The sequence below is a fragment of the Aotus nancymaae genome, unplaced genomic scaffold, assembly GCF_030222135.1.
Source record: "Aotus nancymaae isolate 86718 unplaced genomic scaffold, 86718_ANA_hifiasm-v0.15.2.pri h1tg000002l, whole genome shotgun sequence".
NCBI lineage: Eukaryota > Metazoa > Chordata > Mammalia > Primates > Aotidae > Aotus > Aotus nancymaae.
In genome coordinates, this window is record NW_026988413.1 from 50,988,101 (window position 1) to 51,013,533 (window position 25,433).

At 35.9% G+C, this 25,433-nt stretch overlaps 1 protein-coding gene and 1 long non-coding RNA gene across 2 annotated transcripts in view; one reads left to right on the top strand and one right to left on the bottom strand.

Moving 5' to 3' along the window:
• Positions 1–24,577, bottom strand: part of LOC135274205 (uncharacterized) — a 64,501-nt gene extending 39,924 nt beyond the window's left edge. Inside the window, exon 1 of the long non-coding RNA XR_010341972.1 lies at positions 24,319–24,577. This is a non-coding gene — a long non-coding RNA (uncharacterized LOC135274205). The remainder of the gene's footprint in view (positions 1–24,318) is intronic.
• The window catches only part of COG5 (component of oligomeric golgi complex 5), a 364,197-nt gene that overhangs the window by 282,273 nt on the left and 56,491 nt on the right, over positions 1–25,433 (top strand). Inside the window, exons 13-15 of the mRNA XM_064374523.1 lie at positions 506–667; positions 2,839–2,938; positions 24,626–24,736. Of these exons, the coding sequence (XP_064230593.1) occupies positions 506–667; positions 2,839–2,938; positions 24,626–24,736 (373 nt within the window). The remainder of the gene's footprint in view (positions 1–505; positions 668–2,838; positions 2,939–24,625; positions 24,737–25,433) is intronic.

The following is a 25,433-nucleotide window of genomic DNA, read 5'->3' on the forward strand; positions in this document are numbered from 1 at the left end:
TTAAAATGTTAACACAGGTTGGGTGCAGTTGCTCACACCTGTAATCCCAGCATTTTTGGAGCCCAAAGGAGGTGGATCACTGGAGGTTAGGAGTTTGAAACCAGCCTGGCCAACATGGTGAAACCCCGTCCCTACTAAAACTACAAAAATTAACCAGGCATGGTGGTGGGCGCTGTAATCCCAGCTACTCGGGAGGCTGAGGCAGGAGAATTGCTTGAACTCAAGAGGTGGAGGTTACAGTGAGCCAAGATCGCACCACTGCACTCCAGCCTGGGTGACAGAATGAGACTCTGTCTCAAAAAAAAAAGTTAATATAGTCCTAAATGTCTAATTATGAAATATATTTGTAAATATGTACATTGTAAAACAAACTCTTTTCTTTTTGTTAATATAGAGTTACATTTTTATGGGAGGTGCATTTTTTAAAAAGGTATTTACAGCCTGATACAATAGCATTTAGTTCTGTGCAATTTAAGTTAGTTTTTTAAAAATTTTGTTTCTACAGTCCAGAAAAGGCTTTGAAAGACTCACTACAACCCTATGAAGCTGCTTATCTATCAAAATCCTTATCTCGACTCTTCGATCCTATCAACTTGGTTTTTCCCCCAGGTGGTCGTAATCCTCCTTCCTCTGATGAACTTGATGGTATCATTAAAACGATAGCAAGGTATGTACTTTTTATATAGTGGCATGCCATAAGATGACTGCCATATTTGTTAGTGATACATGATAGCAGTACATTTTTAATTTATTTTCAAATTATTCAAGTAATTACCCCCACGATTAAAAATTTCACAGCAAATGAGTGCACACATAGTAAGTACTTGAGATTCCAATTAATAAAATAATTTAAATACCTTAAATATAGTCTAAAAATAGTAATTATTCTGTATCTTGCCAAGGATGCAAAGTAAGCCTAGCTCTTCATAGTAAATTTCTTACATTACACAAGAAATTAAATATAATAAATGATTTTAGAAATTGAGAAACTAAAACATACAGGTTAATTTTTTTTATCCTAACCTCCAGAAAGTGCTTCATGGTAGAAATAGGAATATAGTCTTGATTAGCCTACTTATGTTTGCTATTTAAAGCTTTTTAAGTGAATGTGACAGCTTTTAAGACTCTGAAAAGGGAAGGTATCCTAGCAGAGGTGCCACCTGAATGCCTGCAGACAATGTAATTATATACTGTTGCCTTTACACATTTACATTTAAAAGTTATCCAGACTAATTTGCCGTTGAAATTATCTCAGTTTCTGTCATGACTAACAAGTTATCATAATAGTAGAACTGTGCATTTGAGATGGACATTTTAAGGAATAAAAATAGTATAAGACCAAGGTCTAAAATATTTTGAAGATTTGAAGATGGTGATTCTGAGGCATGGAAGGGTAAGACTAAAAAGCCACAGGTGACCGGGCATGGTGGCTCACACCTATGATCCCAACCCTTTGGGAGGCAGAGGTGGGTGGATCACCTGAGATCAGGAGTTCAAAACTATCCTGGCCAACACAATGAAACCCCATCTCTACTAAAAATACTAACATTAGCTGGATTTGGTGGTACACGCCTGTAACCCCAGCTACTTAGGAGTCTAAGGCACCAAAATCGGTTGAACCTGGGAGGCAGAGGCTGCAGTATCCTGAGATCGCACCACTGCCCTCCAGCCTGGGTGACAGAGCGAGACCTTGTCTCAAAAAAAAAATAAAATAAAAGTAAGCCACATGTATAATAATATACATAAGCGTATCTTTTGCCGCAAATGTACCTATAAATTGTCCAGATTGCCCAGCATCTAGGTCCTAAATCTCTCCACAATTGCTTTGACTTTCCACAGTTCTGACTTTAGGCCCTAGTAACTTGATCTCTTTGACCTGTTTTAGTAAATGTTAAAGAGGCATCTCTCCCATTCCTCTATGCAAGTTGTCAATGCTATAATCAAATATAATCTACAGCTGGAAGAATCATGCTTATGCTAGCATTTGATAAAATTTAAAAGTGAACATTAACAAAATTATGTCTCAATACTATATGAAAGTGCATTTTTGTTATAAATAGTATGCACTAGTATTGTTTCAAACTCTTTCAACTTTTTTAAAAAGAGAATGTGGTAAGTGTCAAGATTTACTCTACTGTTTCAGGGACAATAATTACTTTTCTTGCCTTCCATCTGTATATGGGTTTCCATATGATTTTTAATTTCTAGTATTCCTTCCATGGTCTTTGTAAATACCCGTTTTTTTGGCAGTCAGATAAAATGACCCAATCAATCCAGTGTTAAAGTTGAAGCATGAAAAAAAAATACTTTAAGAATACGAATTTTTTAAATGTGTAATTATAGCCCTGTTATTTAAAAAGTTACTCTATTCAAACTGGCATGAATTGGCAGAATTTCTACAGAAACTGAGTATCTTTATGTATCAACTGTAATTTACATTTTTAGCCTCTGCCCCTTCAAGGTCATCATTTCCATTCAAAAGCTGTCATTTCCTTGCAGATGTGTATGATATGCAATGCCTCTAATTGCACTTTATCAGTATTAGCAAGAGTGCTACTTTAAAAATCTGTACACAATTTACTCTCTTAATCACAGACTGAACCCACACATGACATGCTTTTATTAATGAGAAACTGGTCATTAAGGAAGCTATCTCCAGGCACTTTTGCCTGGTGCCGAATTTAGGGGGTAAAATGAAACAAGGCAACCAGTTCTTGGAAGCAGTGAATTCTATAAAAAGAATATCCACATTGCTTATTGGGTTTGAGTTTTTATCTTGCTCTCTACTTTCTTGATGAACTATGTTGCTAATATTTAAAAACTTTTTATTTTCTCCAGTGAACTAAATGTTGCTGCGGTTGATACAAACCTCACATTAGCTGTGTCAAAAAATGTGGCAAAGACCATCCAGTTATACAGTGTAAAATCAGAGCAGCTTGTAAGTGGTATCCTTTATCTGTAAACTTTAATGATTTTGTTTAAAATTACTAACTGTATAATGCTTGACCGCAAATACTGATTTAGTTCCATTTTTACTATAGTGAAAGTTTGTAATTTTCTGATGAATTTAAACCAGAAAAAAAATTTCCGTTAACAAAAAATGGCGCTCCTACACATTGTCGATATACTTTCAGAAGACAGGCAAGTTTAATAAGGTTTTTTTTTTAAACATGTGCCAATTTATGGACTGATTATATATTTTTTAATATTTTAAATAATTTATATAAATTATAATTATACTCAGTCAAATTTTCCCTTTTGTGTGACCACTCACTCTATATATCATTCATACAGTCACCTAGTGTGCAATTGACTTGAACTGTTAGAAAACTATTGGAGGAAGTAAAGTATGTAAAATTTTAGCAGAAAAATGTTTATTTACTTTTTAAAGATTTCAACCTTAGAGCCTGAGAGTTTAACCCTAAAATTATTCTGTTTGACATGCTATATGCATGAATTTAAAATAAGTACATAACTGACTCATATTCTCAATTCTATACATTAATGCTTTAAAGTTAAGCACACATATTTCACTAGTATATATGTATGCTAACTGAAATCCAAACAAAATGAGACTTCAATATATTTTTTGCTATCACTGATATGCTAATTTTAGACAGTGTCAAAATCTGATTGTCTCTACTATGTTTAGAATGTTAGCCAACTACGTTTTCAGTTTATCCTCTCTGACTATTCCCACTTGAAACATTGTAATAAACGAAATAATCTATTTTTACCTATATCCAAGTTGTTTCAGTTTGTTCTGCGATAATTTTTAGGGTAGGTTGACAAACTGAAAGATTTGCACAAAATGATCCTTGGAGGTACCAGTCATGTTATGAGGCTTTCTACTTTCAGTTTCCATGGATGGACAGATTTTGTTTGCAAATATGGTACTATTTTCCATTCAATTGATCTTGTAGTCTTGACAAAAATCATCTTAGAAGCATCTTAAAAAAATTATTGAAAACTAACCATACAGAGACATGAAAGCTCTTTGTAGGCAATTACTATTAATTTAGATTACTAATTTTTTTCTCAATCTTTGTTTAAAGATGCTTTATTATAATGTTCATTGCTTCTGAAACACTGTTATTTCTAGAAATAAAATTCAGTATTATATCTAGTAGAGTTTAGTGTAGTTACTGACAATGTCGAGACTTGAAGATAACACCATGAGAAAGGTCCAGCATATATATAGAAAGTACCTTGTGTTGAGGGTAGGGCGGGACAGTGGTAATGGTAACAGGTACTTCAGTTGACAGAGTAATGCCAAAAGGCTTAGACGAAATCAAAATATATCTACAAACACTTGACTGAGTTGATACTGTTGATCAGATCATCTGTGGCTATAAATTACTTTGGCCTACCTAATCTACCTGCACTGTTGAAGGCTAACAGAAAGTCATTGGCAGATTTTGTTTTTTAGTTGGATTATTTCTTTTTTTATTAAAAGTAGTTTTATTTTTCAATTTTCATTTTAGTGTATAAGGGAAGCCTAAGTATTAAATAAGATTATCAAAAGCATCATATGCTTTATTTTTAACAATATATTATTGACTAATGTCTTAGGTAACAACTTACCATTAATGTTCATTTCTTGGCGTTTAATAACTCTTCTGCTCCTCTGTGTTTGGAAATTATACGTGTTTTGTTTTTTAATCTTTACAAATATTTCTTTTAGAATAATTTGACAGAACATTTAAAGGAAAATTGCCAAATAGTAAATCTTTAGTGGGAGAAAGACTTGAAACAGATTTTTTAATTGAATAACTACTCTGCCTATAAATGGAAATGTTGACTTGAGATTTGATATGAAAATTAAATCAATAAGTGGGAGATTCTTTTTAAAAGTGAAAAATTTAAGCTTCAGGTCCACAAGATTAAGAAGTGACAGAATCTGTTGTTTCCTGACTTTTTAATCATCACCATTCTAATGTGTGAGATGGTATCTCATTGTGGTTTTGTTTTGCCTTTCTCTAATGACCAGTGATGACATTTTTTTCATATGTTTGTTGGCTGAATAAATGTCTTCCTTTGGGAAGTCTCTGTTCATATCCTTCGCCCACTTGCTGATGGGGTTGGTTTTTTTCTTGTAAATTTGTTTAAGTTCCTTGTAGACTCTGGGTATTAGCCCTTTGTCAGATGGATAGATTGCAAAAATTTTCTACCATTCTGTAGGTTGCCTGTTCACTCTGATGATAGCTTATTTTGCTGTGCAGAAGCTCTTTAGTTTAATTAGATCCCATTTGTCAATTTTGGTTTTTGTTGCCATTGCTTTTGGTATTTTAGTCAGAAAGTCTTTGCCCATGCTCACTGCAACCTCCGCCTCCCAGGCTGAAAAGATCCTCCTACCTCAGCCTCCAGATATGCCAGCATACCTTGCTAATTTTTGTTATTTCTTTTAGAGATGGTGGTCTCCCCTTGATGCCCAGGCTGGTCTCAAATTCACGGGCTCAAGTGATCCATAGCCTTCGCTGCTTGAAGTACTGGGATTACAGGCATGAGCCACTGTACCCAGTCACAAGGGAAAATTTGAATTAGTGTTTTCCTTATCCACTGTGTGTTAAAAGGAAACTAAAATATTAGTATATAAGGGAACTATTGTGACATCTTTAAAATTTATAGGCTTGTAAACTTTTTTGATATCAACATTGGAGGCAAATAAATAATTAAGTTTTCCTTTTAAAAGCTGAAGGGTATTTTCCAACAGTAATCATAATTTAACGGTTCCAGGGAATGGCATCTAGAATCTTAGTGTAAATGTGAAATGTTATGAACTGTGAGAAAGAAGATTGGCATTTAATTAGGTTGCAGACTATTTGAAACAATAATAGGAATGACATTTATAAGGGAGGTCTCAACTTCAATGCAGATCAGTCGCCATGTATGAGGTCAATAGTTGTTGACAGTAAGGTTTTATTTTAAGGCTTTGTAAATATACACTTTATTCTTAATATAAATTTGTAAGTTAGTTGGAGACTTGACATTCCTATAATGTAAAAAAACATACATGTGTGATATTTAAACAGTGTGGAGACATATGAACTCAAATATGAGTTCAGTTTTTGTTTTTTTTTTTTGAGACAAGTGTTGCTCTGTTTCCCAGGCTGGCGTGCAGTGGCACTGTCTTGGCTCACTGCAACGTCTGTCTTCCAGATTCAGGTGATTCTCCTGCCTCAGCCTGCTGAGTAGCTGGGATTACAGGTGCACACCACCACGCCTGGCTAATTTTTTGTATTTTTAGTAGAGACAGGGTTTCACCATGCTGGCCAGGCTGGTATTGAACTCCTGACCCGGTGATCAGCCTGCCTTGGCCTCCCAAAGTGCTGAGATTACAGGCATGAGCCACCGTGCCGGGCCTCAATTTTTTTTTTTTAGCTTTAAAATTATTGGCTAGGTATGGTGTTCACGACTATAATCCTGGCCAAAATGGGGAAACCCCATCTCTACTGAAAATACAAAAATGAGCCAGGGATGGTGGCATGCCAGGAGAATCGCATGAACCCAGGAGGTATAGGTTGCAGTGAGCTTAGATCACACCACTTCACTCAAGCCTGGATGACAGACCTAGACTCTGCCTCAAATAAATAAATGAGTGAGTGAATGAATGTATTATTTAATGGAGATTTTAATATCATTTACATGGAATATCACCCCATATATTACATGGTAATTGCTTATGTTGTTAATACACAAATATGAAATCACTTGGAAGAGTTTTTATATTATGTGCAAACAAATGAAACAAATCAGTAGCTATAATACAAACACACCAATACCTTTGAATTACCTAACTAGAGTCTTGATCCTTTATTTTTTTTAAGCTATGGGATTCTTACTATGTTGGCCAGGATGGTCTTGAACTTTTGGCCTCAAGCAACCTCCCACCTTGGCCTCCCAAAGGGAACCACTGTGCCTGGCCCACTTGATCCTTTAGATAGCCTTCCACTCTTTGTAACCTCTATTTTTACGTTGGACTATTTTAGGATCACTTCCTCCTTTCTTCAAGATAGCTTTCTGCTCTGGCACAGTGGCTATACCTATTATCTTGGCACTTTGAGAGTTCAAGACAGAAGGATTGCTTGAGCCCAGTAGTTCAAGACTAGTTGGGGCAACATATTGAGACCCTGTGTCTACAAAAACAGCAGAAAAGAAGATAGCTTTCTGACTTGCTTCTCAGACCTGTAAGAGCTTGATTTTCTAGGGGCTGCAATAAGTCAATACTAGACAAACTGTCAGGGCTAAGAGTCAGTAGATCATATTGAAGACAGAGAGCAATGACAAATAATACTTTCAAGAGAAAAAAAAATTGAAATTGCCAGTTAAAGCAGGTCAAAGTCTGTATTAGTTATCTGTTGTCATAAGAATGCTGTGTAACCGACAACCACTGTAGGCATGAGTGATGTGCAATCAGCGTTTATTGCTCATGCTTCTTAAGTCATATGGGGTGCTACGTAAGTGGCCTTACTGAGCTTGGCTGGGCTTACAAGACTGGCTGGCTGCTAATTTAGACTGGCCTTAACCATATTAAAATCCTGCTCTGTTCTACATGTCTCTAATCCTGCAGCAGGCTATCCTGGGCTTGATCTCATGGTGAAGAAAGGGGCGTAGAAGAGAAAATATTCCCCTTAGTCTCACTCATCAAAACAACCCCTCCACAGTGCAAAACTAAATAGCAAAGAAGGTGAAGAATTGGAACAAATTATGCCATCTATCACAAAGCCAAATTGAGAGCATGCAACAGTGAAAAAAGAGAACTCATGAACTTCCTTAATTTTAATTTTTAGTATTTAGAGATGGGATATTGCTATGTTCCCAGACTGTTAACACAGGGAGTATTCACAGGTGCAATCAATGTTTTCTAAAGTCCCAAATTCCTAGGCTCAAGCGATCCCCCTGCCTCAGCCTCTCAGTTATCTGTAACTACAGGCAGCTCTACCACACCTGGCTGAGCTTTTATTTTTATTCCCAAAGGTGTAAGCTCCCTACTTGAATCCTAATGGTGTGTATTTGTTAAATTTTTATGTCATTTGACACCACCCTCATTGTCAAAGAAGAGAGAAATTTATTGCTATGGTAATTTACTTAACGATTTCAGTTAATATTAATATTAGTATAAAATTCATAAGCCCTTTTTCTGTATGACTTTTAAATTATATGTGTTGACTTCTTATCACATTTTCTAATCTTTATTGTCCTAAACCTCTTTCCCTTACCACAGGCATATAATATTCAAATATTTTCCTTCTTCTATTTTTTTATTTATTTTTCTCATTAAATTTTTTTTTCTTTATTCCAGAATGTGGAGTTTTTTTAGTCTCTGAGTAATTGGAATCCTCTACACCCACCAAGAAAATATTAGTATTAGAAGCTCAAAAAGAAATTGAGCAATTAAATCTTGCCCCATAATTTTTTTACTGCCATGTTATCATTCAATACCATCAAGAAGATTTTTGAAATATGTTGTTTAGTTTTTCCAGGTGGTTCTCATTGAGAGAAGTAGTCAATTACATAGTCAATCTTTTACAATTGTTTTTATAATTTTTTATAAGATTTTACAATTTTTCACAATTTTTAGGATTGGAAGTTCTAACACTATAGAGCTTTTATATCTGTTGAAGCATATTAGTGATCAAGTAGTCCTACCCTGTTCCAAGGTATGAACTGTAATTCCTTCATGTAAGCTTAAAAGTTATACTATTTGAAATTATATTTCTGAGAGAGAAATTGTCAGCATTTAGTCAAGGTTAGGCTGTGGTTTACTTAGAACACCCTCCTTCCGAGCATACATCGACATACAAATACACATCACAGTAAAGATACAGCTATACCCATAATAAGATCTAAAGAAAACCTGCATTTACTGCCCAGGGCTGCTATAGGTATAAACCTAGTGTGTGTGACAAGCAGCAAGATTGCCTTGCAAATGGAACTAAGGCCAAAACATGCTCAGGAACTGTATCTTCAGTATCCCAGTGTGACACCAGCTACTAGCTGGGTTCTGAATTGAAGACCCGTAGTAATGGTACAGAGGGAGGCATGATTAATGGGGCAACTATAACTGCCTCTCCCCCAACACACATAATTAGGCACAAACTCAGAGAGAGGAAGAACACTTCCTTTTGAAAATTAGGATGCAAACTACAACTCTGCATTTGAGTATAAGCAAACTTGTTTGCATCTTAGAAGCTATGGATTGTCTTTGATTATCCTTTACTTTATCAAACATGTAGCGTGCTTTTGAGCAGCTTTTACTCAACTCGCTAGTAGTAGGTTGTGCCAGTTTATTTTCTGAGACATATCTAAAAGCAAACATGGTGACATGGAAAGATTCTCTCTGTGATGGGAATTAAGAATATCCTTTCTCTTTCTCCATCTCTTAGAAAATCTCTTTAGCATTTTCAGTATCTTAAGGCAGAAATTGATAATCTGGGAATGGGTTTAGGGGATCTGTAGACTCTAGGAAATTGTGAAATGTTATTTGAAATTGTGAACCCTATATAGCTGAGACAGGTCTCAATTAATTTAGAAAGTTTATTTTGCCAAGGTTGAGGACTTGCGGAGACACAGTCTCAGGAGGTCTCTGATGACGTGTACCCAAGGTGGTCAGAGCACAATTTGGATTTCTATATTTTCGAGAGTCTTGAGACATCAATCAACGTATATAAGATGAACACTGGTTCTGTCCAGAAAAGCAGGACCACTCAAGGCTTCCAGATGATAGGTAGATAAGAGATAAATGGATGCATTCTTTGGAGTTTCTGAATAGCCTCTCCAAAGGAGGCAATCAGATACACATTTATCTCAATGAACAGAGGGGTGATTTTGAGTAGAATGAGAGGCAGGTTTGCCATAAGCAGTTCCCAGCTTGACTTTTCCCTTTAGCTTAGTGATTTATGGGGGAGGGGCCAAGATTTATTTTCCTTTCACAAAATTTTTCTGAAAAAATGCTCTAACAGATTTTAAAGACGCCTGTGATTCTTTCTCCCCAAATAACTGAAAGATACCTGGAAAATCCCCCAGATATTTGAAAGCTGAACAGCAAACATTTAAATGATCTATAGGCCAAATAGGGATATTTTTGAAAAATATTTTGAACTAAATAAAAATGAAAATAGAACAAACATACTAGCATTTGTTGGATACAGCTAACTCAGCAAAGTTTAAATCATTAAATACTTTTATTTAATGTATAAGGAAAAAAGATCTCAATTAAGGATCTAATCTTCTACCTTAAGAAACGAAAAGGAGAAAAAACAGAGCAAATTAAACCCATAAAACATAGAAAGAAGGAAATAATAAAGATGAGAGCAGAAAACAACCAAGTTAAAAACAAAAAAACAATAGAGAACCATCATTAAAGCCAAAAGCTTGCTCTAGAATTAGGATTTTAGTGAACATTGTATACAAGATATCACTGAAAACTGACTATATCTACCATCTACAGACAGAAAATAGACTATTTACAGTGGCAGCAGAAATTACCAAATTCTAGGAATAATTTAACAAAATATGGGCAAGACTTTATGCTGAAAACTGTATGTTGCATTGAGAGAAATTAAAGAATAATGTATTAAATGATGGTATATATCCTGTTCATATATTGGATGACTCAGTACTATAAGGGGGTTGGTTCTTCTGAAATTGTAATTCTAATAAAAATTCTACCTTTTTTTAAAAAAATTGATCAATTGACTGTTAAATTTTTACAGAAATGCAGAAGTGTCAAGAATAACCAAGACACTTCTTTTAAGAGATAGAATCTTGCTCTGTTGCCCAGGCTAGATGCAGTGTTCTGATCTTTGCTCACTGCAGCCTGGAACTCCTGGGCTCAAGGGGTCCTTCTGCCTCATCCTCCCCAGTAGCTGGGATTTCAGGCATAAGCTACTACACCTGACAATCAAGACACTTTTTTAAGAAGATGAACAATGCAGGGCGATTTGCTCTACTAGATAAGAAGGCTCATTAAGTTATAGTAAAGGCCAGGTGTGGTGGCTCATGCCTGTAAATCCCAGCACTTTGGGAGGTTGAGGAGGGAGGATCAGTTGAGGTCAGGAGTTTGAGACCAGCCTGGGCCATTGAGTGAGATCCCATCTCTACCAAAAAAAAAAAAAAAAAAGTTCTAGTTAAGATACTGAAGTATTAAGTATTAGTAGCACAAGTATAGAAAAATGGAACCTTGAAAGAGAAACAGGCCCACACATATACAGTCACAGTATATTAGAATTGACAGTATATTAAAAATTCACAGTAAACAATTTTACCAGCCACTTTTCTCCAACTGCCTAAAATAACATTATCAAAACTAAATGTAATATATATTTTGGAAGTTTGGAGAAAATAAAGGAGTAAAGGGGTGTGTGTGTGTGTGTTTGTGTGTGTGTGTGTTCTTTATTCTCTTGGGTCTACATTTCTTATTTTCACTTTTGATAATTCAAAACATATGTGAGGCTGGGCAAGGTGGCACATATCTCATGTCCCAGATACTTGGGAAGCTGAGGCGGGAGGATTGCTTGAGCCCAGAAAGCAGAGGCTGCAGTGAGCCAAGATTGTGGCCATGGCACTCCAGCCCAGCCAGAGTCGTAGAGGGAGATCCTGTCTCAAAACAACAACAACAAAAAATACGTAAGTACTACCTTTGCTAACAACCCAGTTTAAAAGTTAGGAAATTGAATTTCTAACTATAAGCATTCTGATAACCTTCAAAATTAAAAATAATGACAAGGAATATTGATCTGTGAGGAGTTCAGATCTCCTTACTTTCTCTCTTAGGCCTCCACAGAAGATACATCTTCAAGAAAATATTGATAGTTAGGGAGCTTGGTTGCAAATTAGTGAGAGAAATACTTTGTAGTCTTATAAAGATTTGTATGGGCTGACTCAGAAAAGTCTCTATGATATATTAGACTAGAAAAATAAGGTAAAAATAGTACATTTAGTAGTCCCATCTGTAAGTAAAATAGATATGTAAATAAACGTGTTTTTATGCCTTTCCTTTTTTTTTTTTTTTTTAAATTTCTGGAAGGCCACATAAGAGATTGTTTGTATATGACTTTGTGGAGAATGCGACTAAGGATGTGGAGAGAGAACTTTCTGAAAAATTTTCTGCCTTTCAGTTCTGTTTCAGTTTTTACCATATGCAAGGTTTTACAAGAAGGAATAATTTGGTTGGTACTCAGAGGGACTGATCACAGTGAGTGGGACTGAAGAGGCAAGTCCAAGTACCTTAAAAGGCAGTAGCAGTCTGGCAGCTATTGAAGCAATGTGTGTTCTGGTATCCTTGAAACTGTTCTGATATCCTTGAAACTATGTAACCTTAACCCTAGATCATGCCAGCTCTTGCAGGCCCTAGTAAGGGCTTTGGCCTTCACTCAGAATGAGAGGGAAACTATTTAATGGTTGAATGCAGAAGGAGGAAATCTAATGCAAAAAGGAAGGATTAGAATGCAGGAAATAATAGTAAGCACAAAACATTGATAAACATGTAGGTAAATCTAATCTTTAATAGCATAAAATAAGAAATAATAGTGACTAATACGAAACATAGAAGTAAGATGGAACTAAAATACAAGTCCACATTAAGGTATAAAATGAGGAAGGAATGATGGATTTTAAAGCATTTTAAAATGCATGTCATTGTTCAGAAGGATTTTAAAGCCATAGATATATTCACTTAAATTGAATATAATTTTAACAATTTAATTATGACTACTGAAAGAAATAGAATATATGACTTAGAATTAGGTTAATGGAAAAGGGTAAAAAAGAAAACTATCAGTTGAGTAAAAGGCTGAAAAATATACAGAAATAAAAATTAAATCATGACAAATAAAAGAAAGTTTATAATAAGGTAGTAAAATCATTCCAACAAGTACGTCACTGATCACAATAAATATAAATACACTAAACTGGCCATTGACATTTTTCAGTTTGCATAGAATCATCAACTGAATTCAGCCTTGTGTGACATACCTGAAATATAAGGACAGATAAAGGGTGAAAGTAAAAGAATGGAGAAAAAATATTTCAGGCAAATACTAATCAGAAGAATGCTGACATAGCTATATTAACATCAGACAGAATAGACTTTAAGTCAGAAAGCATTATTAAGGATTGTGGAGGTCACATAAAGGAAGGCAAAGAATTATGATACACCTTACGACACAGCCTCAAACTAAAAGCAAAAGTGGGTAGAATTATAGAGAGAAACAAACAAATCCACTACCAAAACGAAAGACTGCAATGGTGAAGAGGGTCAGTCAAGCCACATTGGAAGTATATCCTTTAAAACTACTTCTCTTGAGACATTTTCTCAAATACAGCCATTTATGGCAAACACAATCATAAAATGACAGATAATAGTGCCGTGTTTTGCAAAATGAATTCTTGCTTTCTCAGGTAATTAACTTTTTTCCTGTTTTGACATTATAAACATTAATATTAAAACCAATATACAGAAAGAGCCTAATTAACTTGGGGTTCAGTAATATACTGAATAATCTTCAGTTGAACTGAAGATTATTGTTGGACTATATATAAAGAATTTCTCAGGCCAGGCATGGTGACTCAGTCTGTCATCCTAGCACTGTGGGAGGCCAAGGCTGGTGGATCATTTGAGGTCTGGGGTTTGAGACCAGCCTGACCAACATGGAGAAACCCTGTCTCTACTAAAAATACAAAATTAGCTGGGTATAGTCACGCATACCTGTAATCTCAGCTACTGGAGAGCTGAGGCAGGAGAATCGCTTGAATCTGGGAGGCAGAGGTTGCAGTGAGTTGAGATTGCCCCATTGCACTCCAGACTCCAGCCTGGGCAACAAGAGTGAAACTTTGTCTCAAGAAAAAAAAAAAGAATTTCTTACTATGAAAAGTAATAATGCATATAAGATTATTGATTTAATTACATTTTTAAAATTATTTTTTAAAAATAGATGTGGGGAGCTGACTATGTTGTGCAGGCTGGTGTCCAACTCCTGGCCTCAAGCGATTTTCCCACCTCAACCTCCCAAAGTGCTGGGATTATTGGTGTGAGCCACCATGCCTGGCTTCTGCACTAATTATTTTTTTTAATGTGTTGATTAATTAAGCCTTAATACTAGGATGCTGGGATTTATTATTTTTTGAAATTCTGTAGTTTGAAGCTTATTTTATACTATAATCAGATTACTATAAATCAAAGAGGCCTTATTCTCTACGTTTCATGTAGATATGAAGGATTTTTTAAATTGCTAATTAATTACTTACAGTCTTCCTTATTGGAAAATGGGAAAACCTCAGCATACCTAAAAGTGAACAGTTCTCTCTTTTTCAAAGAATTTAAAATATGCAGACTTGGCCGGGCACGGTGGCTCAAGCCTGTAATCCCAGCACTTTGGGAGGCCGAGGCAGGTGGATCACGAGGTCAAGAGATCGAGACCATCCTGGTCAACATGGTGAAACCCCGTCTCTACTAATACAAAAAATTAGCTGGGCACGGTGGTGCGTGCCTGTAATCCCAGCTACTCAGGAGGCTGAGGCAGGAGAATTGCCTGAACCCAGGAGGCAGAGGTTGCGGTGAGCCAAGATCGTGCCATTGCACTCCAGCCTGGGTAACAAGAGCAAAACTCCGTCTCAAAAAAAAAAAAAAAAAAATATATATATATATATATATATATATATATATATATATGCAGACTTACGACACTAAAATTAATTAACAAGGCCAGTGTTTAGGTCATGGGTAGGTAGAAATTCTATCTGCTGTTCAAAAGCTTAAGACCCTTTCAGGAAAAATAAAAGCTCTTAGGAAGGATAATAGACTTGATTAAATAATTCATTCTTAGCAAATTGTGTTTGCATTTTTTATCCCCTGTATTGCCAGGTGGAGATTTTGATAGAAGCGTGGGTAATATAGAGGAGGTTAATGAGAAAGTTAGGTTGAGAAAGGGGCTTTGTGTAGTAGGAATCGGTGGTGTCTCAGCAACAGAGCTTTGCGTTACAAAGCTGTATTTTATTCCTGTGTGTTGTTCATGCTCAGCTCTCATGCATAAACAAGACTTGATTCTGTTTCTCACTTTTTGGTTATATATTAACTGTTCAAACTGTATCACATCTTAAGCTGTCATCTTTTTAATCACAGATTTGTGTGAAGATTTAGCCTGATGTCAAGATACAACATTACTATTGAATCTGTTCTATGGTTGAATTATACCTTTTTTTATTTTGTAAATAGCTAGTAAAAAACCTCTTTTTAAAATTAAGTTGTCAAACATTTGATAAATTTAACAGTCTGGGATATAATTAAGAACCAAGAAGGCAATGAAATCATTCTCTGAACTGCTAGCATTGATGTTACAATGTCCATATACTAAAGCACACACACATAACTCATTGGAAAGTCTCCAGCTTTAACATGGTTAGTCCTGTGGTTTCCCACTTCAAAGCAAATTAGACCAAGATGAGGGAAGAATATCAAAAAGATACCAAAAAAGAGAAAGCTTACACCTTAGGAATAAGGGAAGGACTCGTAAAATCACCAAAATTTGAAGAATAGGAAACACCAAATATCAAAAGAGTTAGTAATCTATTTAATGAATGAAGGTGAATGCAGGGGAATACCCTGCCAAGCTTGGATAAAGTCAGTAAAAGCAGAGAAGAGATGTAACAGCCTAAAAATACTGCTCAAACACTAGTGAACATTTACCATGGTTAACCTAAGTAGAATTTGCCTTCTTCAGGTACATGTTCTGTGTACCTTAATTATGAAACCAGAAAAGTGTGACATACACTTTAGGAATATTTTCTTGAAAATATTTTCTGATAGTTTTGGCACCCAAGAAATTAGATTTATTTATCATCAAAGTTTAGTTAGATTGATGTGCTGGGAAAATGACAAATTGCTGTGTAAACCTACAGATTTGTCCTTTTTTATACATTTTCAGAAACATATCCTAAACCTGGATATCACATAAAATATAATTTCTAATATATTGCAGACTCACTCTCTCCCCCTATACACACACACACATCACACACATACATATTTTTTTCTTTTTTTTTGGAGACAGGGTCTCTCTGTCACCCTGGCTGGAGTGCAGTGGTATAGTCACAGCTTACTGCAGCCTTGACCTCCTGGGCTGAAGAAATCCTCCTGCCTCAGCCTCCTGAGGACCTGGGACTATAGGCAGGCACCACTATGCCCAGCTAATTTTTTCATTTTTTGTAGAGACAAAGTTTCACTATATTGCCCAGGTTGGTCCCAAACTCCTGAGCTCAGGCTGTACTCCCACTTCGGCCTCCTAAAGTGCTGGGATTACAGGCCTGAGCCACTGTGCCCAGCCTATACAAACTATATTTAGCATGAAGGATCTTTGATAATTTAATTGTGAGCACATACATATTTAAACATATAATTTTATATTTTTATAGGATAATTGCCATGTTATAATAAACTAAATGATATTTAATCAGAACTCCTGTGAGTTATGATTAAAATCTGAGCCAGGTAATCTGTGATTGTCAGTCTGAACCAGGTAATCTTTGATTAAAGCATTTGAAAAATAAACATGAATAAAAATTAAGGCTGGGTGCAGTGCCTCACACCTGCAATCTTTGGAAGATCCCAAAGATGACTTCTTAAGCCAAAGAGCTTGAGACCAGTGAGGGCAAATAGTGGACCCTGTCTCTACAGAAAATTTAAAAATTAACTGGGCATGATGGTACATGCCTGTGTTCCCAGCTACTCTGGAAGCTGAAATGGGAGAATCACTTGATCCCAGGAGGCTGAGATTGCAGTGAATTATGATCATGCCACTGTACTTCAGCCTGTGTGACGGAGGGAGACCGTGCCTCAAAAAATAAAATAAAAATTATTTTTGTCTGTGTCACAGATCAGTAGATTAAAAAGTACCTTGATGAGATTATCTTTCCCCAAATCCTTTCTTTGGATAGATAAACAACCAAAGCAGTTTATTTTCTCATATTATTGTAAATCTTACAGAGATGGAGATTATATCCTCTTAATGTTTATAATGTGTGAAATTACATTGTGTAACAATTTCTAAGTATATTCTAAAAGGAAAGCTTTTAGATACTTTGTGGAATTCCAGTACCCTTTACTAGTATTTTACTAACCTTCCTCTTTATGTAATGCTTCACACTATTTCTTTACATTTTTGCTTTATTTTTTTCCAGTCTTTTTGTGAAAGCAAATGGCTACATAGACATATCTGCTTTCTTTTTTTTTTTTACGGTTAACAGTATAACATTAGTAACTTCCATTGTTTGTTCCATCATGTCAGTTGCCTTTTAGACCCAACCATTCCCTTATTTTTCGAAATGTAGGGTTTTCCGATTTCTCAGTTTTATAAATCTTTGTGCATAAACTTTTCTGTATTATTTTCTTATGATACATTTTCTGGGGTTCGTTTTTGGTTTTTGTTGTTGTTTTGAGACAGGATCTGGCTCTGTCACGCAGGCTGGAGTGCAGTGGAACGATCTTGACTCACTGCTGTAACCAGGGGGAGCCTACTCAGTTCCCAGTTCAGAAGAGGTTCTTGGCCTCTTACCCCAAAGAATGGGGAGAGGGGCCCTGGAGGTGTGGTGAGCTTACCGTTCAAAAAAATATCATGGACCCAAAGAGTTTTGCGGAAGAGCAATTTATTAGACAGAGAGAGAGAATGAGAGAGAGCGAGAAAGAGCGTGAGCCCACGGTGTTGTGTGAGGGGATCCTGCAGTCCGTTAAGGTAAGGAGCAGCTGAAGTTTTAACCCTTGAGTTACTCCCGCCCCATTCATGTTTTTGTCCAATGAGAGGAGTCCTTTCAGATGTCCTCTGGAGTGATTGATCTTTGACTCTGATACTGGATTGGCTACTTGGTCCACAGCCCTGAGTTACAGAACCCCCTCCTCCCTGAGCTTTCCGCAGAATATTTGAATAAAGAAGCCTCACCTGGCTTTCCCTACGTGGCCTGTGCTAGGGAACATCAGAGAAAGAACTTTACATTTGAAACCCCTCTGGTTCCTGGATGGAGGCATGGAGTCAGGAAACTCCTGCTTTTGAAACCACGCCCCTCGCTGAACCGGGAAGAGAAGTCCCTCACTGCAGCCTCCCCTACCAGACTTACACCATCCTCACTCCTTAGCCTCGAGAGTAGCTGGGAGCTACGGGCACACACCATCACGCCAGGCTAATTTTTGTATTTTTTGTAGAGATGGGGTTTTGCCATATTGCCCAGGCTGGTCTCAAACTCCTTGGTTCAATTCACCCTTCTGCCTCACTCTCCCAAAGTGCTGGGATTACAGCTGTGAGCCACCGTCCCTAGCTCCATTGTCTGGATTTTTTCTTTTTTTTACAGTATATTTCTTACAATATTTTCTTGTATATGTAAGGATATGGCAATTTTGAGACTCTTGGAATATACTGCTTCTTGGTATCTCTTGACCTAGAGGATCACTGAACTGTATGTCTAAAAAACTGATATGTGTAGATCAGTAATTACTAATAGATTTTATGACCTGGGTCAAGTGTTAGAGATTTGTAGTCACTGCCTGGAGTGCCGTGTTGAGAGAGACCATAACAGGGCCACAACTGATTATTAATATCTTCTATACTCATGGAAGTGGGCATAAATAGACCACTGAAAGTGTTTCCCTAGTGTCTGGAAAGTAACTTACTTACCCTTTTGTAATTTATAAGTAATCTATAATATATTTTCTTATTTTGTTCTTTTTATTTTTCTGAGTCATCAACTTTATAACTCCCCACAAATAATTTTTAGATTTTCTGAATAGAAACTTAAAGTTGTCATCCAACTCATCCCTTGAATTGTCAGTTTTATTTCTTTTACTTTTAGTCCTCAGGCATGATGATTAGGGAGATCTTGGTCATTTCATCTGTAGATAAAACATTCTTAATGTTATTATAACTAGGTAGTTTATTGTTTCAGGGATTCAGTCTCATCAGTTGTTTCTCACACATGGAATTCACATGCTGTTCCTAATGAGCAGATGTACAGAATTAGAATTTCTGAAAAATATTTTGTTCAGATAATTAAATTTAAAAAGGAATAGTGTATCTTGTCATTTTCACATAAGAATTATTTTAATTTTTATTTAAGGATTTGTTTAGCGTTTGGATTCCCTCTCATTCCTTGTCTGTGTGTGTGTGTGTGTGTGTGATTTTTAAAAATAAATTCAAATGCAACTCTTTTGGTTTCTAACATCTTTCTAGATTGTATTGGAATAGTGTAACATGATAACCACTATGTACATTGCTCCTATTTTACAATGTTGAATCTCTTATTGCTCCTAATTTTCTAGTTCCCTCGTTCACAGTGCTTTACAGCCAAAGTTATATTTTTGCACCTTGGTACAATTTTATTCATCTCAAATAAGATAGGCTTTGAAAAAACAACCATATGTAATTAACATCTACTTTGAGACGCCTTGCTGAACATACACATGAATTAGTGATAAGTCAGTTCTAAGGAGTTTGCAGGAAATAGCTTGAGATAATAAAGGTTAAGCTGGCTCAAGATGGGTAGAGGATTATGTAGTAGTTGGAGTGCCTACTTTGTGCAAGATGCTTTGTTACCACAACCCAAATGGAGCAAAACCTCCTCTGTAACTCTAGGCAGCTTCACTGGCGTTTGGTTCTCATTCCTAAATGCTAATCTGTTCCGTTGGTCCCTAGCCAGCTCTGAGTTAGACTAGAGGTTGGAGGAAGGAACCCAGCAACGAATAAGTGAAAAGAAAATAAGAATAAGACATAGAATTGTCTGGAGATAGAAATATATGGTATTATCATTTTTAAGGCTTTTTACCGTTTACATACCATACTTTGGTATAAACTATTATTAGTTCCATGTTACAGATGAAATTGAAGCTACAAGTCACTCGGCTAGCAAGTGGTAGGGATGACAGACATTCTGGGAACAGGAGTTTTCTGATTGCTTCTATTTTTTTCAGGGAAGTATAAAGCAAAGTCATCAGCTGAGTATGAGGAGGAGAGGAAGAGGTGTTGGAGAGTAGAGAAATGAGGAGAAGGTGAGGAACAGTCTCCTAGGGGCTTAGGAGCATGAATGGGATACTTAACAGTATTGACAGGCAATACCAACAACCCACCTTGGTTTAGTGGTCATAGATTCAAAGTCCAACCAGTGAGAAGCTCATTCACCTTCTCACATTCAAACATTGACTTGGTTTCACCCAGGACTAGAGTTTTCCTAAGTGACCGTTAATATATGTATTCTTAATACCTTGCCCCCCCAACTCTCTGAAAACTAACTCTCCAGGGACCAATTTAAAGGAGTATCTCAACAGGTGCACTGGATCCCATCTTCTCTCAGGATACCACTCACTGCTGAAAAGATGTCACTGCCGAAATTGATTATGAATCACATAATCTAATCAGAAAGGAAAGAAGAAATGGGTATCAAGGACACCTGTGAGATAGAATGATCAGGTGGTACATTTGGGAGGTCTTAAGAGGTTAGTGAATTATTGGAATTAGAATCAAAGGGACAGTCAGTGTGGTGGCTCATGCCTGTAATCCCAGCATGTTGGGATTCTGAGGCAGGCAGATCACTTGAGGCCAGGAGTTCAGGACCAACCTAGCTAACATGGCAACAACTCATCTCTACTAAAAATACAAAAATTAGCCAGGCATGGTGGCACATGCCTTTAATCCCAGTTACTCAGGAGGCTGAGGCATGAGAATCACTTGAACCCAGTAGGGTGAAGGTTGCTGTGAGCCAAGATCATGCCACTTTCCTCCAGTTTGAGTGACAGAGAGAGTCTATCTTAAAGAAAAAAGAAAGAGAAACATAAATATATATACCTACTGTGTACTCTCAAAATTAAAAATAAGAAGAATCAAAGGGACAGATTTGAAATGGCAGCTGAGAGTATACTTGAAATCAGATTGGAGAGGGAGTTCAGTCATTACAATGGCAAGATTAGAGAGTGTAACTATGCAAGAAGATAAATGAGTTGGAGTAGAGAATAAGATCACTCACTGAAGGAGAAGAGGACAAGGAACTGAGAGTCCATTGTATTGGAAGGATCATCTATTTGAATATTGATTTAATCAAAACTTATTGCAGGGGTCAACAGCAATGAGCAACCAAAATGTTGGTCTCTAATTCTATTCAGAAAGCCCAAATGTTGGTCTCTAATTCTATTTTCCACTAAAGGGAACTAGAACTCTTTGGAGACATGGCTGTTTTCAGATAAAAATATTGCAACACTGTAAATCTATGAAGCTGATAACATAACTGTGGTTTTGTAAGACAATAACTATTAGGAAATACACAAATATTTAGGGGTAAAGGGCCATAATATGCGTATAATTCAGAAAACAAATTATGCACATTTCTATATGTGACAGAAGGAGAGAGAATAGAAATTATAAAGCACACAGGATAAAATGTAACAATCGGTAAATCCAGATAGAGAGTATATAGTGTTCGCTGTACTGTTTTTATTTTTGTAACTTTCTGTAAATTTGAGATTACAGTTGCATGGGTCCACTTGTACACAGATTTTTTTTTCAATCAGAGGCAGATCAAAAATACCCTATTCACAGGATATAAAACCTGTATATATATAGAACCAACTTTTCCTATACTCAGGTTCCTCAGGGCCCACTGTGGGACGTGAGTATACATAGATTTAGGTGAGGGATGGGTGTTGTGGTCCTGGAACCACTCTTCCCTGCATGTATACTGAGGGAAGAGTGTATTAAAAAAAAAAAAAAAAAAAAAAAAAAAAAAAAAAAAAAAACTATGACAAGAGTGGTATTGGAGAGACACAAGGTCATCCACTTAGTTAAGTGTTGAACTTGGATTGATTATATTCTGTGCGGTAAAATCAGGATAAGAGGCAGATTATTTACATCTCCAAGCTTTTGGAAACTTACATTTTCACTTTGATATTTTTATTTTGTTCTTTGTTTTTGGCATGATGACCTTTCATTTTTAGTTCAATAATGTTTTATAACCAAGACTATTATATTCTTTTCATATAACTTTATAGATCTTTTGAATTTAAGTCATCCTGTCTTAACCTTCATTTTCACAAGGTTCTCAGGGCATCAGTTGAAAACCTTGGAAGTCTGGGATTCTTTCTGTGCTTTTTTGAAAAATAGTTTTATTAAGATACATATTAAGATATAATTCACATGTCATATAACTTGTACATTTTAATAAAGTGTACAAGTCAGTGGTTTTTAGAATATTCATAGTCAATTTTAAAACATTTCATCACCCCAATAAGAATCCCTATTCCGGTTAGCACTCACTCCTGATACACTTCACTACCCCACTGCAATTTCCAATCTACTTTTGTCTGTATGAATTTGCCTAATCTGGATATTTCATATAAATGTAACCATTTAATATGTGGCTTTTGTGGTTGGTTTTTTCACATAGAATAATTTTTTCAGAATTCACTTATGTTGTAGCATGTATCAGAGCTTTATTTTGTGTGGTAAATAATGTTCCATTGCGTGGATATTCTACATTTTATTTGTCAGTTGGTTGACATTGGGTTGTTTCTATTTTCTTATTATGAATAAATGCTGCTATGAACATTTGTGTACAGGTTTTTATGTGAACATATGTTTTTATTTCTCTTATACATATCACTAGGAGTTGAATTGGCTGTGTCACATGGTCACTCTGTATCTACCTTTGAGGAAAGACCAGATTGTTTCCAAGCAGCTCCTCCAATTTTATATTCCCACCAGCAGTGTTTGAGGGTTGTTTCTCTACATCCCGGCCAGCATTTGTTATTACTTATCTTCCTGATTATAGCATCCCAGTGGGTGTGAAGTGGACCTGTCTATACTTTTAAACCCCCAAAATATGATCAGTCCTCAATAATAAAAGCTCTCCATGCTTTTCTAGCAGCAAGCATATCTCCTCATTAAATACACACAAAACAAATTGAAATAAAATAACAAAAATTCTTTCCCTTTCCCATTTCTTTGTTCTTCAAAACTGATTGGAGAGAATCTCAGGAGAAGTAATTGGATTTTTTAAATTGTACAGCTAGAGTTCATAACTTTTAAATGCCCATTATAGTCAGATGTATCTTTAGCATCTGACCCCCACCCCGCCCCATATCTGCCATACCCACTGATGCCACTCACCATTGCCATTTAAACCTCCAGAGTGCCTTATTCAGGAGCCTTTCCCCATCCTCACCTTAGCACAGAGCCTATCATTTGCTTTCTCTTGATAGCTAAGAGATTCTATTAGTATTAGTTCAACACATTATTGATTAAATTGAATTTTGTGGGGTCTCCTGAGTGCCTAAGCGCTATTTTTTTAACATGGTTTCTACGGGAAAATATGTATCTTTCCAAGTCAACACCTTAGAACACAGCTTGATTGCAAGTTTGTGATTATCTATGTCCATGGAGAAAGTCAAAATAAATTGGAGTTGTTTAACCTGGTGTCAGAAAGTCGTATGTTGACTTAATAACCACCATCATGTTGCAACCTTAGCAAGCATTATTCCCTTTGTTTAAATTGCAATTTCTAATTTTAAAAATTATATTTTATTACATGTAATAAAATGACAAGTAAAAATTGAATTCAATTTTGAAAAAATATAAAAGGAAAGTAGAAAGAAAAGAGTAGCATTTTTCTCATATTGTATTTGGCTTACTATAGCAATAGAAAGTTGCTCTTAGTTTCAGTTCTCCTAAAAGGCCAACTTATATTTGAGATGTATATCCTCACTAGTAGAATGAGTTACATCATGCTTTCTATGTCCTGATGAAGTTTAATTTACCTTTAAATAATAATTGTTACAGAGGATTGGATTAAAATCTGATCAATATGAGAATGCTTGATATATATGTATTTTTTTCGTAAATTTGAACCATGACAGTTAGAGATTAACTCAATAAAGCATTCCATGTCCCTTTCCCAAAAACACATGCATTTAGAAGTAAATTAAAGATCAGGTGTAGAAAGTTTTTAATACCACTTCTACTGATCTGCTATCCACAGTATAATTTTGGGCTTTTTTTTTTAATCTATAAAAAATCAGAGTAATATCCTGTTTGCACCATTCATTTCATTGGAGTATTAGGATGGCTGTGAAATATACATGAGATTTAGGTTTATTTTTATTTCTCTCTCTAACCATCCCTTTTCCCCCTCCTTCCCCTCTCTCTGTTCTCTCCTTTCCTCCTTCCTTTTTTTTGCGGGCTTATTTCTGAGTGTTTGAATAGAAACAAGGCCAATTGCAGTTGCCAGAAGGTATTCCTTAGGATTACTATGTTGCTATATCAAAATAATAGCACACTTGGGGCATTTGGGTCTTACCTGCCTCAAGGGTCCATCAGCTTTGAAGTATTAACAGAGATGTTCTTCCTGTGCAAGACCAATTGCGCTTGCACATCCATGGTGTTTTCTCTACACAGATTGCTGGCTTTACCTCAAGTCCAAAGCTTTAACTTGACCTGAATATTCCAGTTAACATTCTCTTTGTCTGAGGGGCATGAACTTCTCCCCTGTTAGAGAAATATGTGTGTATGTGTGTGTGTGTGTGTGTGTGTGTGTGTGTGTGTGTGTGTGAGAGAGAGAGAGAATTAACTTTTTGACATGTTTCTTTGATGTTGAATTCTGACAGCTCTCCACACAAGGAGATGCAAGTCAGGTGATTGGGCCTCTTACTGAAGGACAGAGAAGAAATGTGGCAGTAGTGAATTCACTGTATAAGTTGCACCAGTCAGTAACAAAGGTAACCTTTATTTTTATTAAGTTTTTTTTTTTTTTTTACTCAATTTTAAATTCTTCTTGCCTCAAATTTGGACAGTTTACAAATTAATATTTAGTACTTTGGAAAAGAATACAATGAAAATGTGATTACTATGAAATAAACTAAGTTAACTCTTTTTAAACAGTCTTTGATTCTGACTTTCATTGTTTGTGTGACTTTTTGTCTGTACATTCAGTTTAAAACGCATGAACTGTAGATCCTCAAGTTAGTTAAGTTTATTGAACAAATTATTGGAAGGCAAACATACATTTTCATACTTTTTGAAACACCTATATAGTGTTTGATATAGTGTAGATGGTAGTAAACTATAGCAAAGCTAATGACAGAATAAGACCCTGAAGTCCTCCAACATGTGAAAAATGTTCTGTTAATATCTTTGCATTAAAAAGGTGGAGAGAAGCTGTATTGAAAACTGAATTTTTATGATATAATCACTGATGACTGCTTGCAAATAGACAATGTGTATTCTTTTGCTCTTTTTCTACTGCGCATTTAAAAGAAATGACTGAACTCTAACTTGTTGGCCTCCATATATTACGTCTAAGGTGAACTGTATTGTTAATTACTAAGAAAGCAATACTCTCAAGTCCATCTGTGACTTTTGAGTAACTTGTGCTTAATTATTCTCTATAGGTCATTTTAAAAATATTTTATAAGT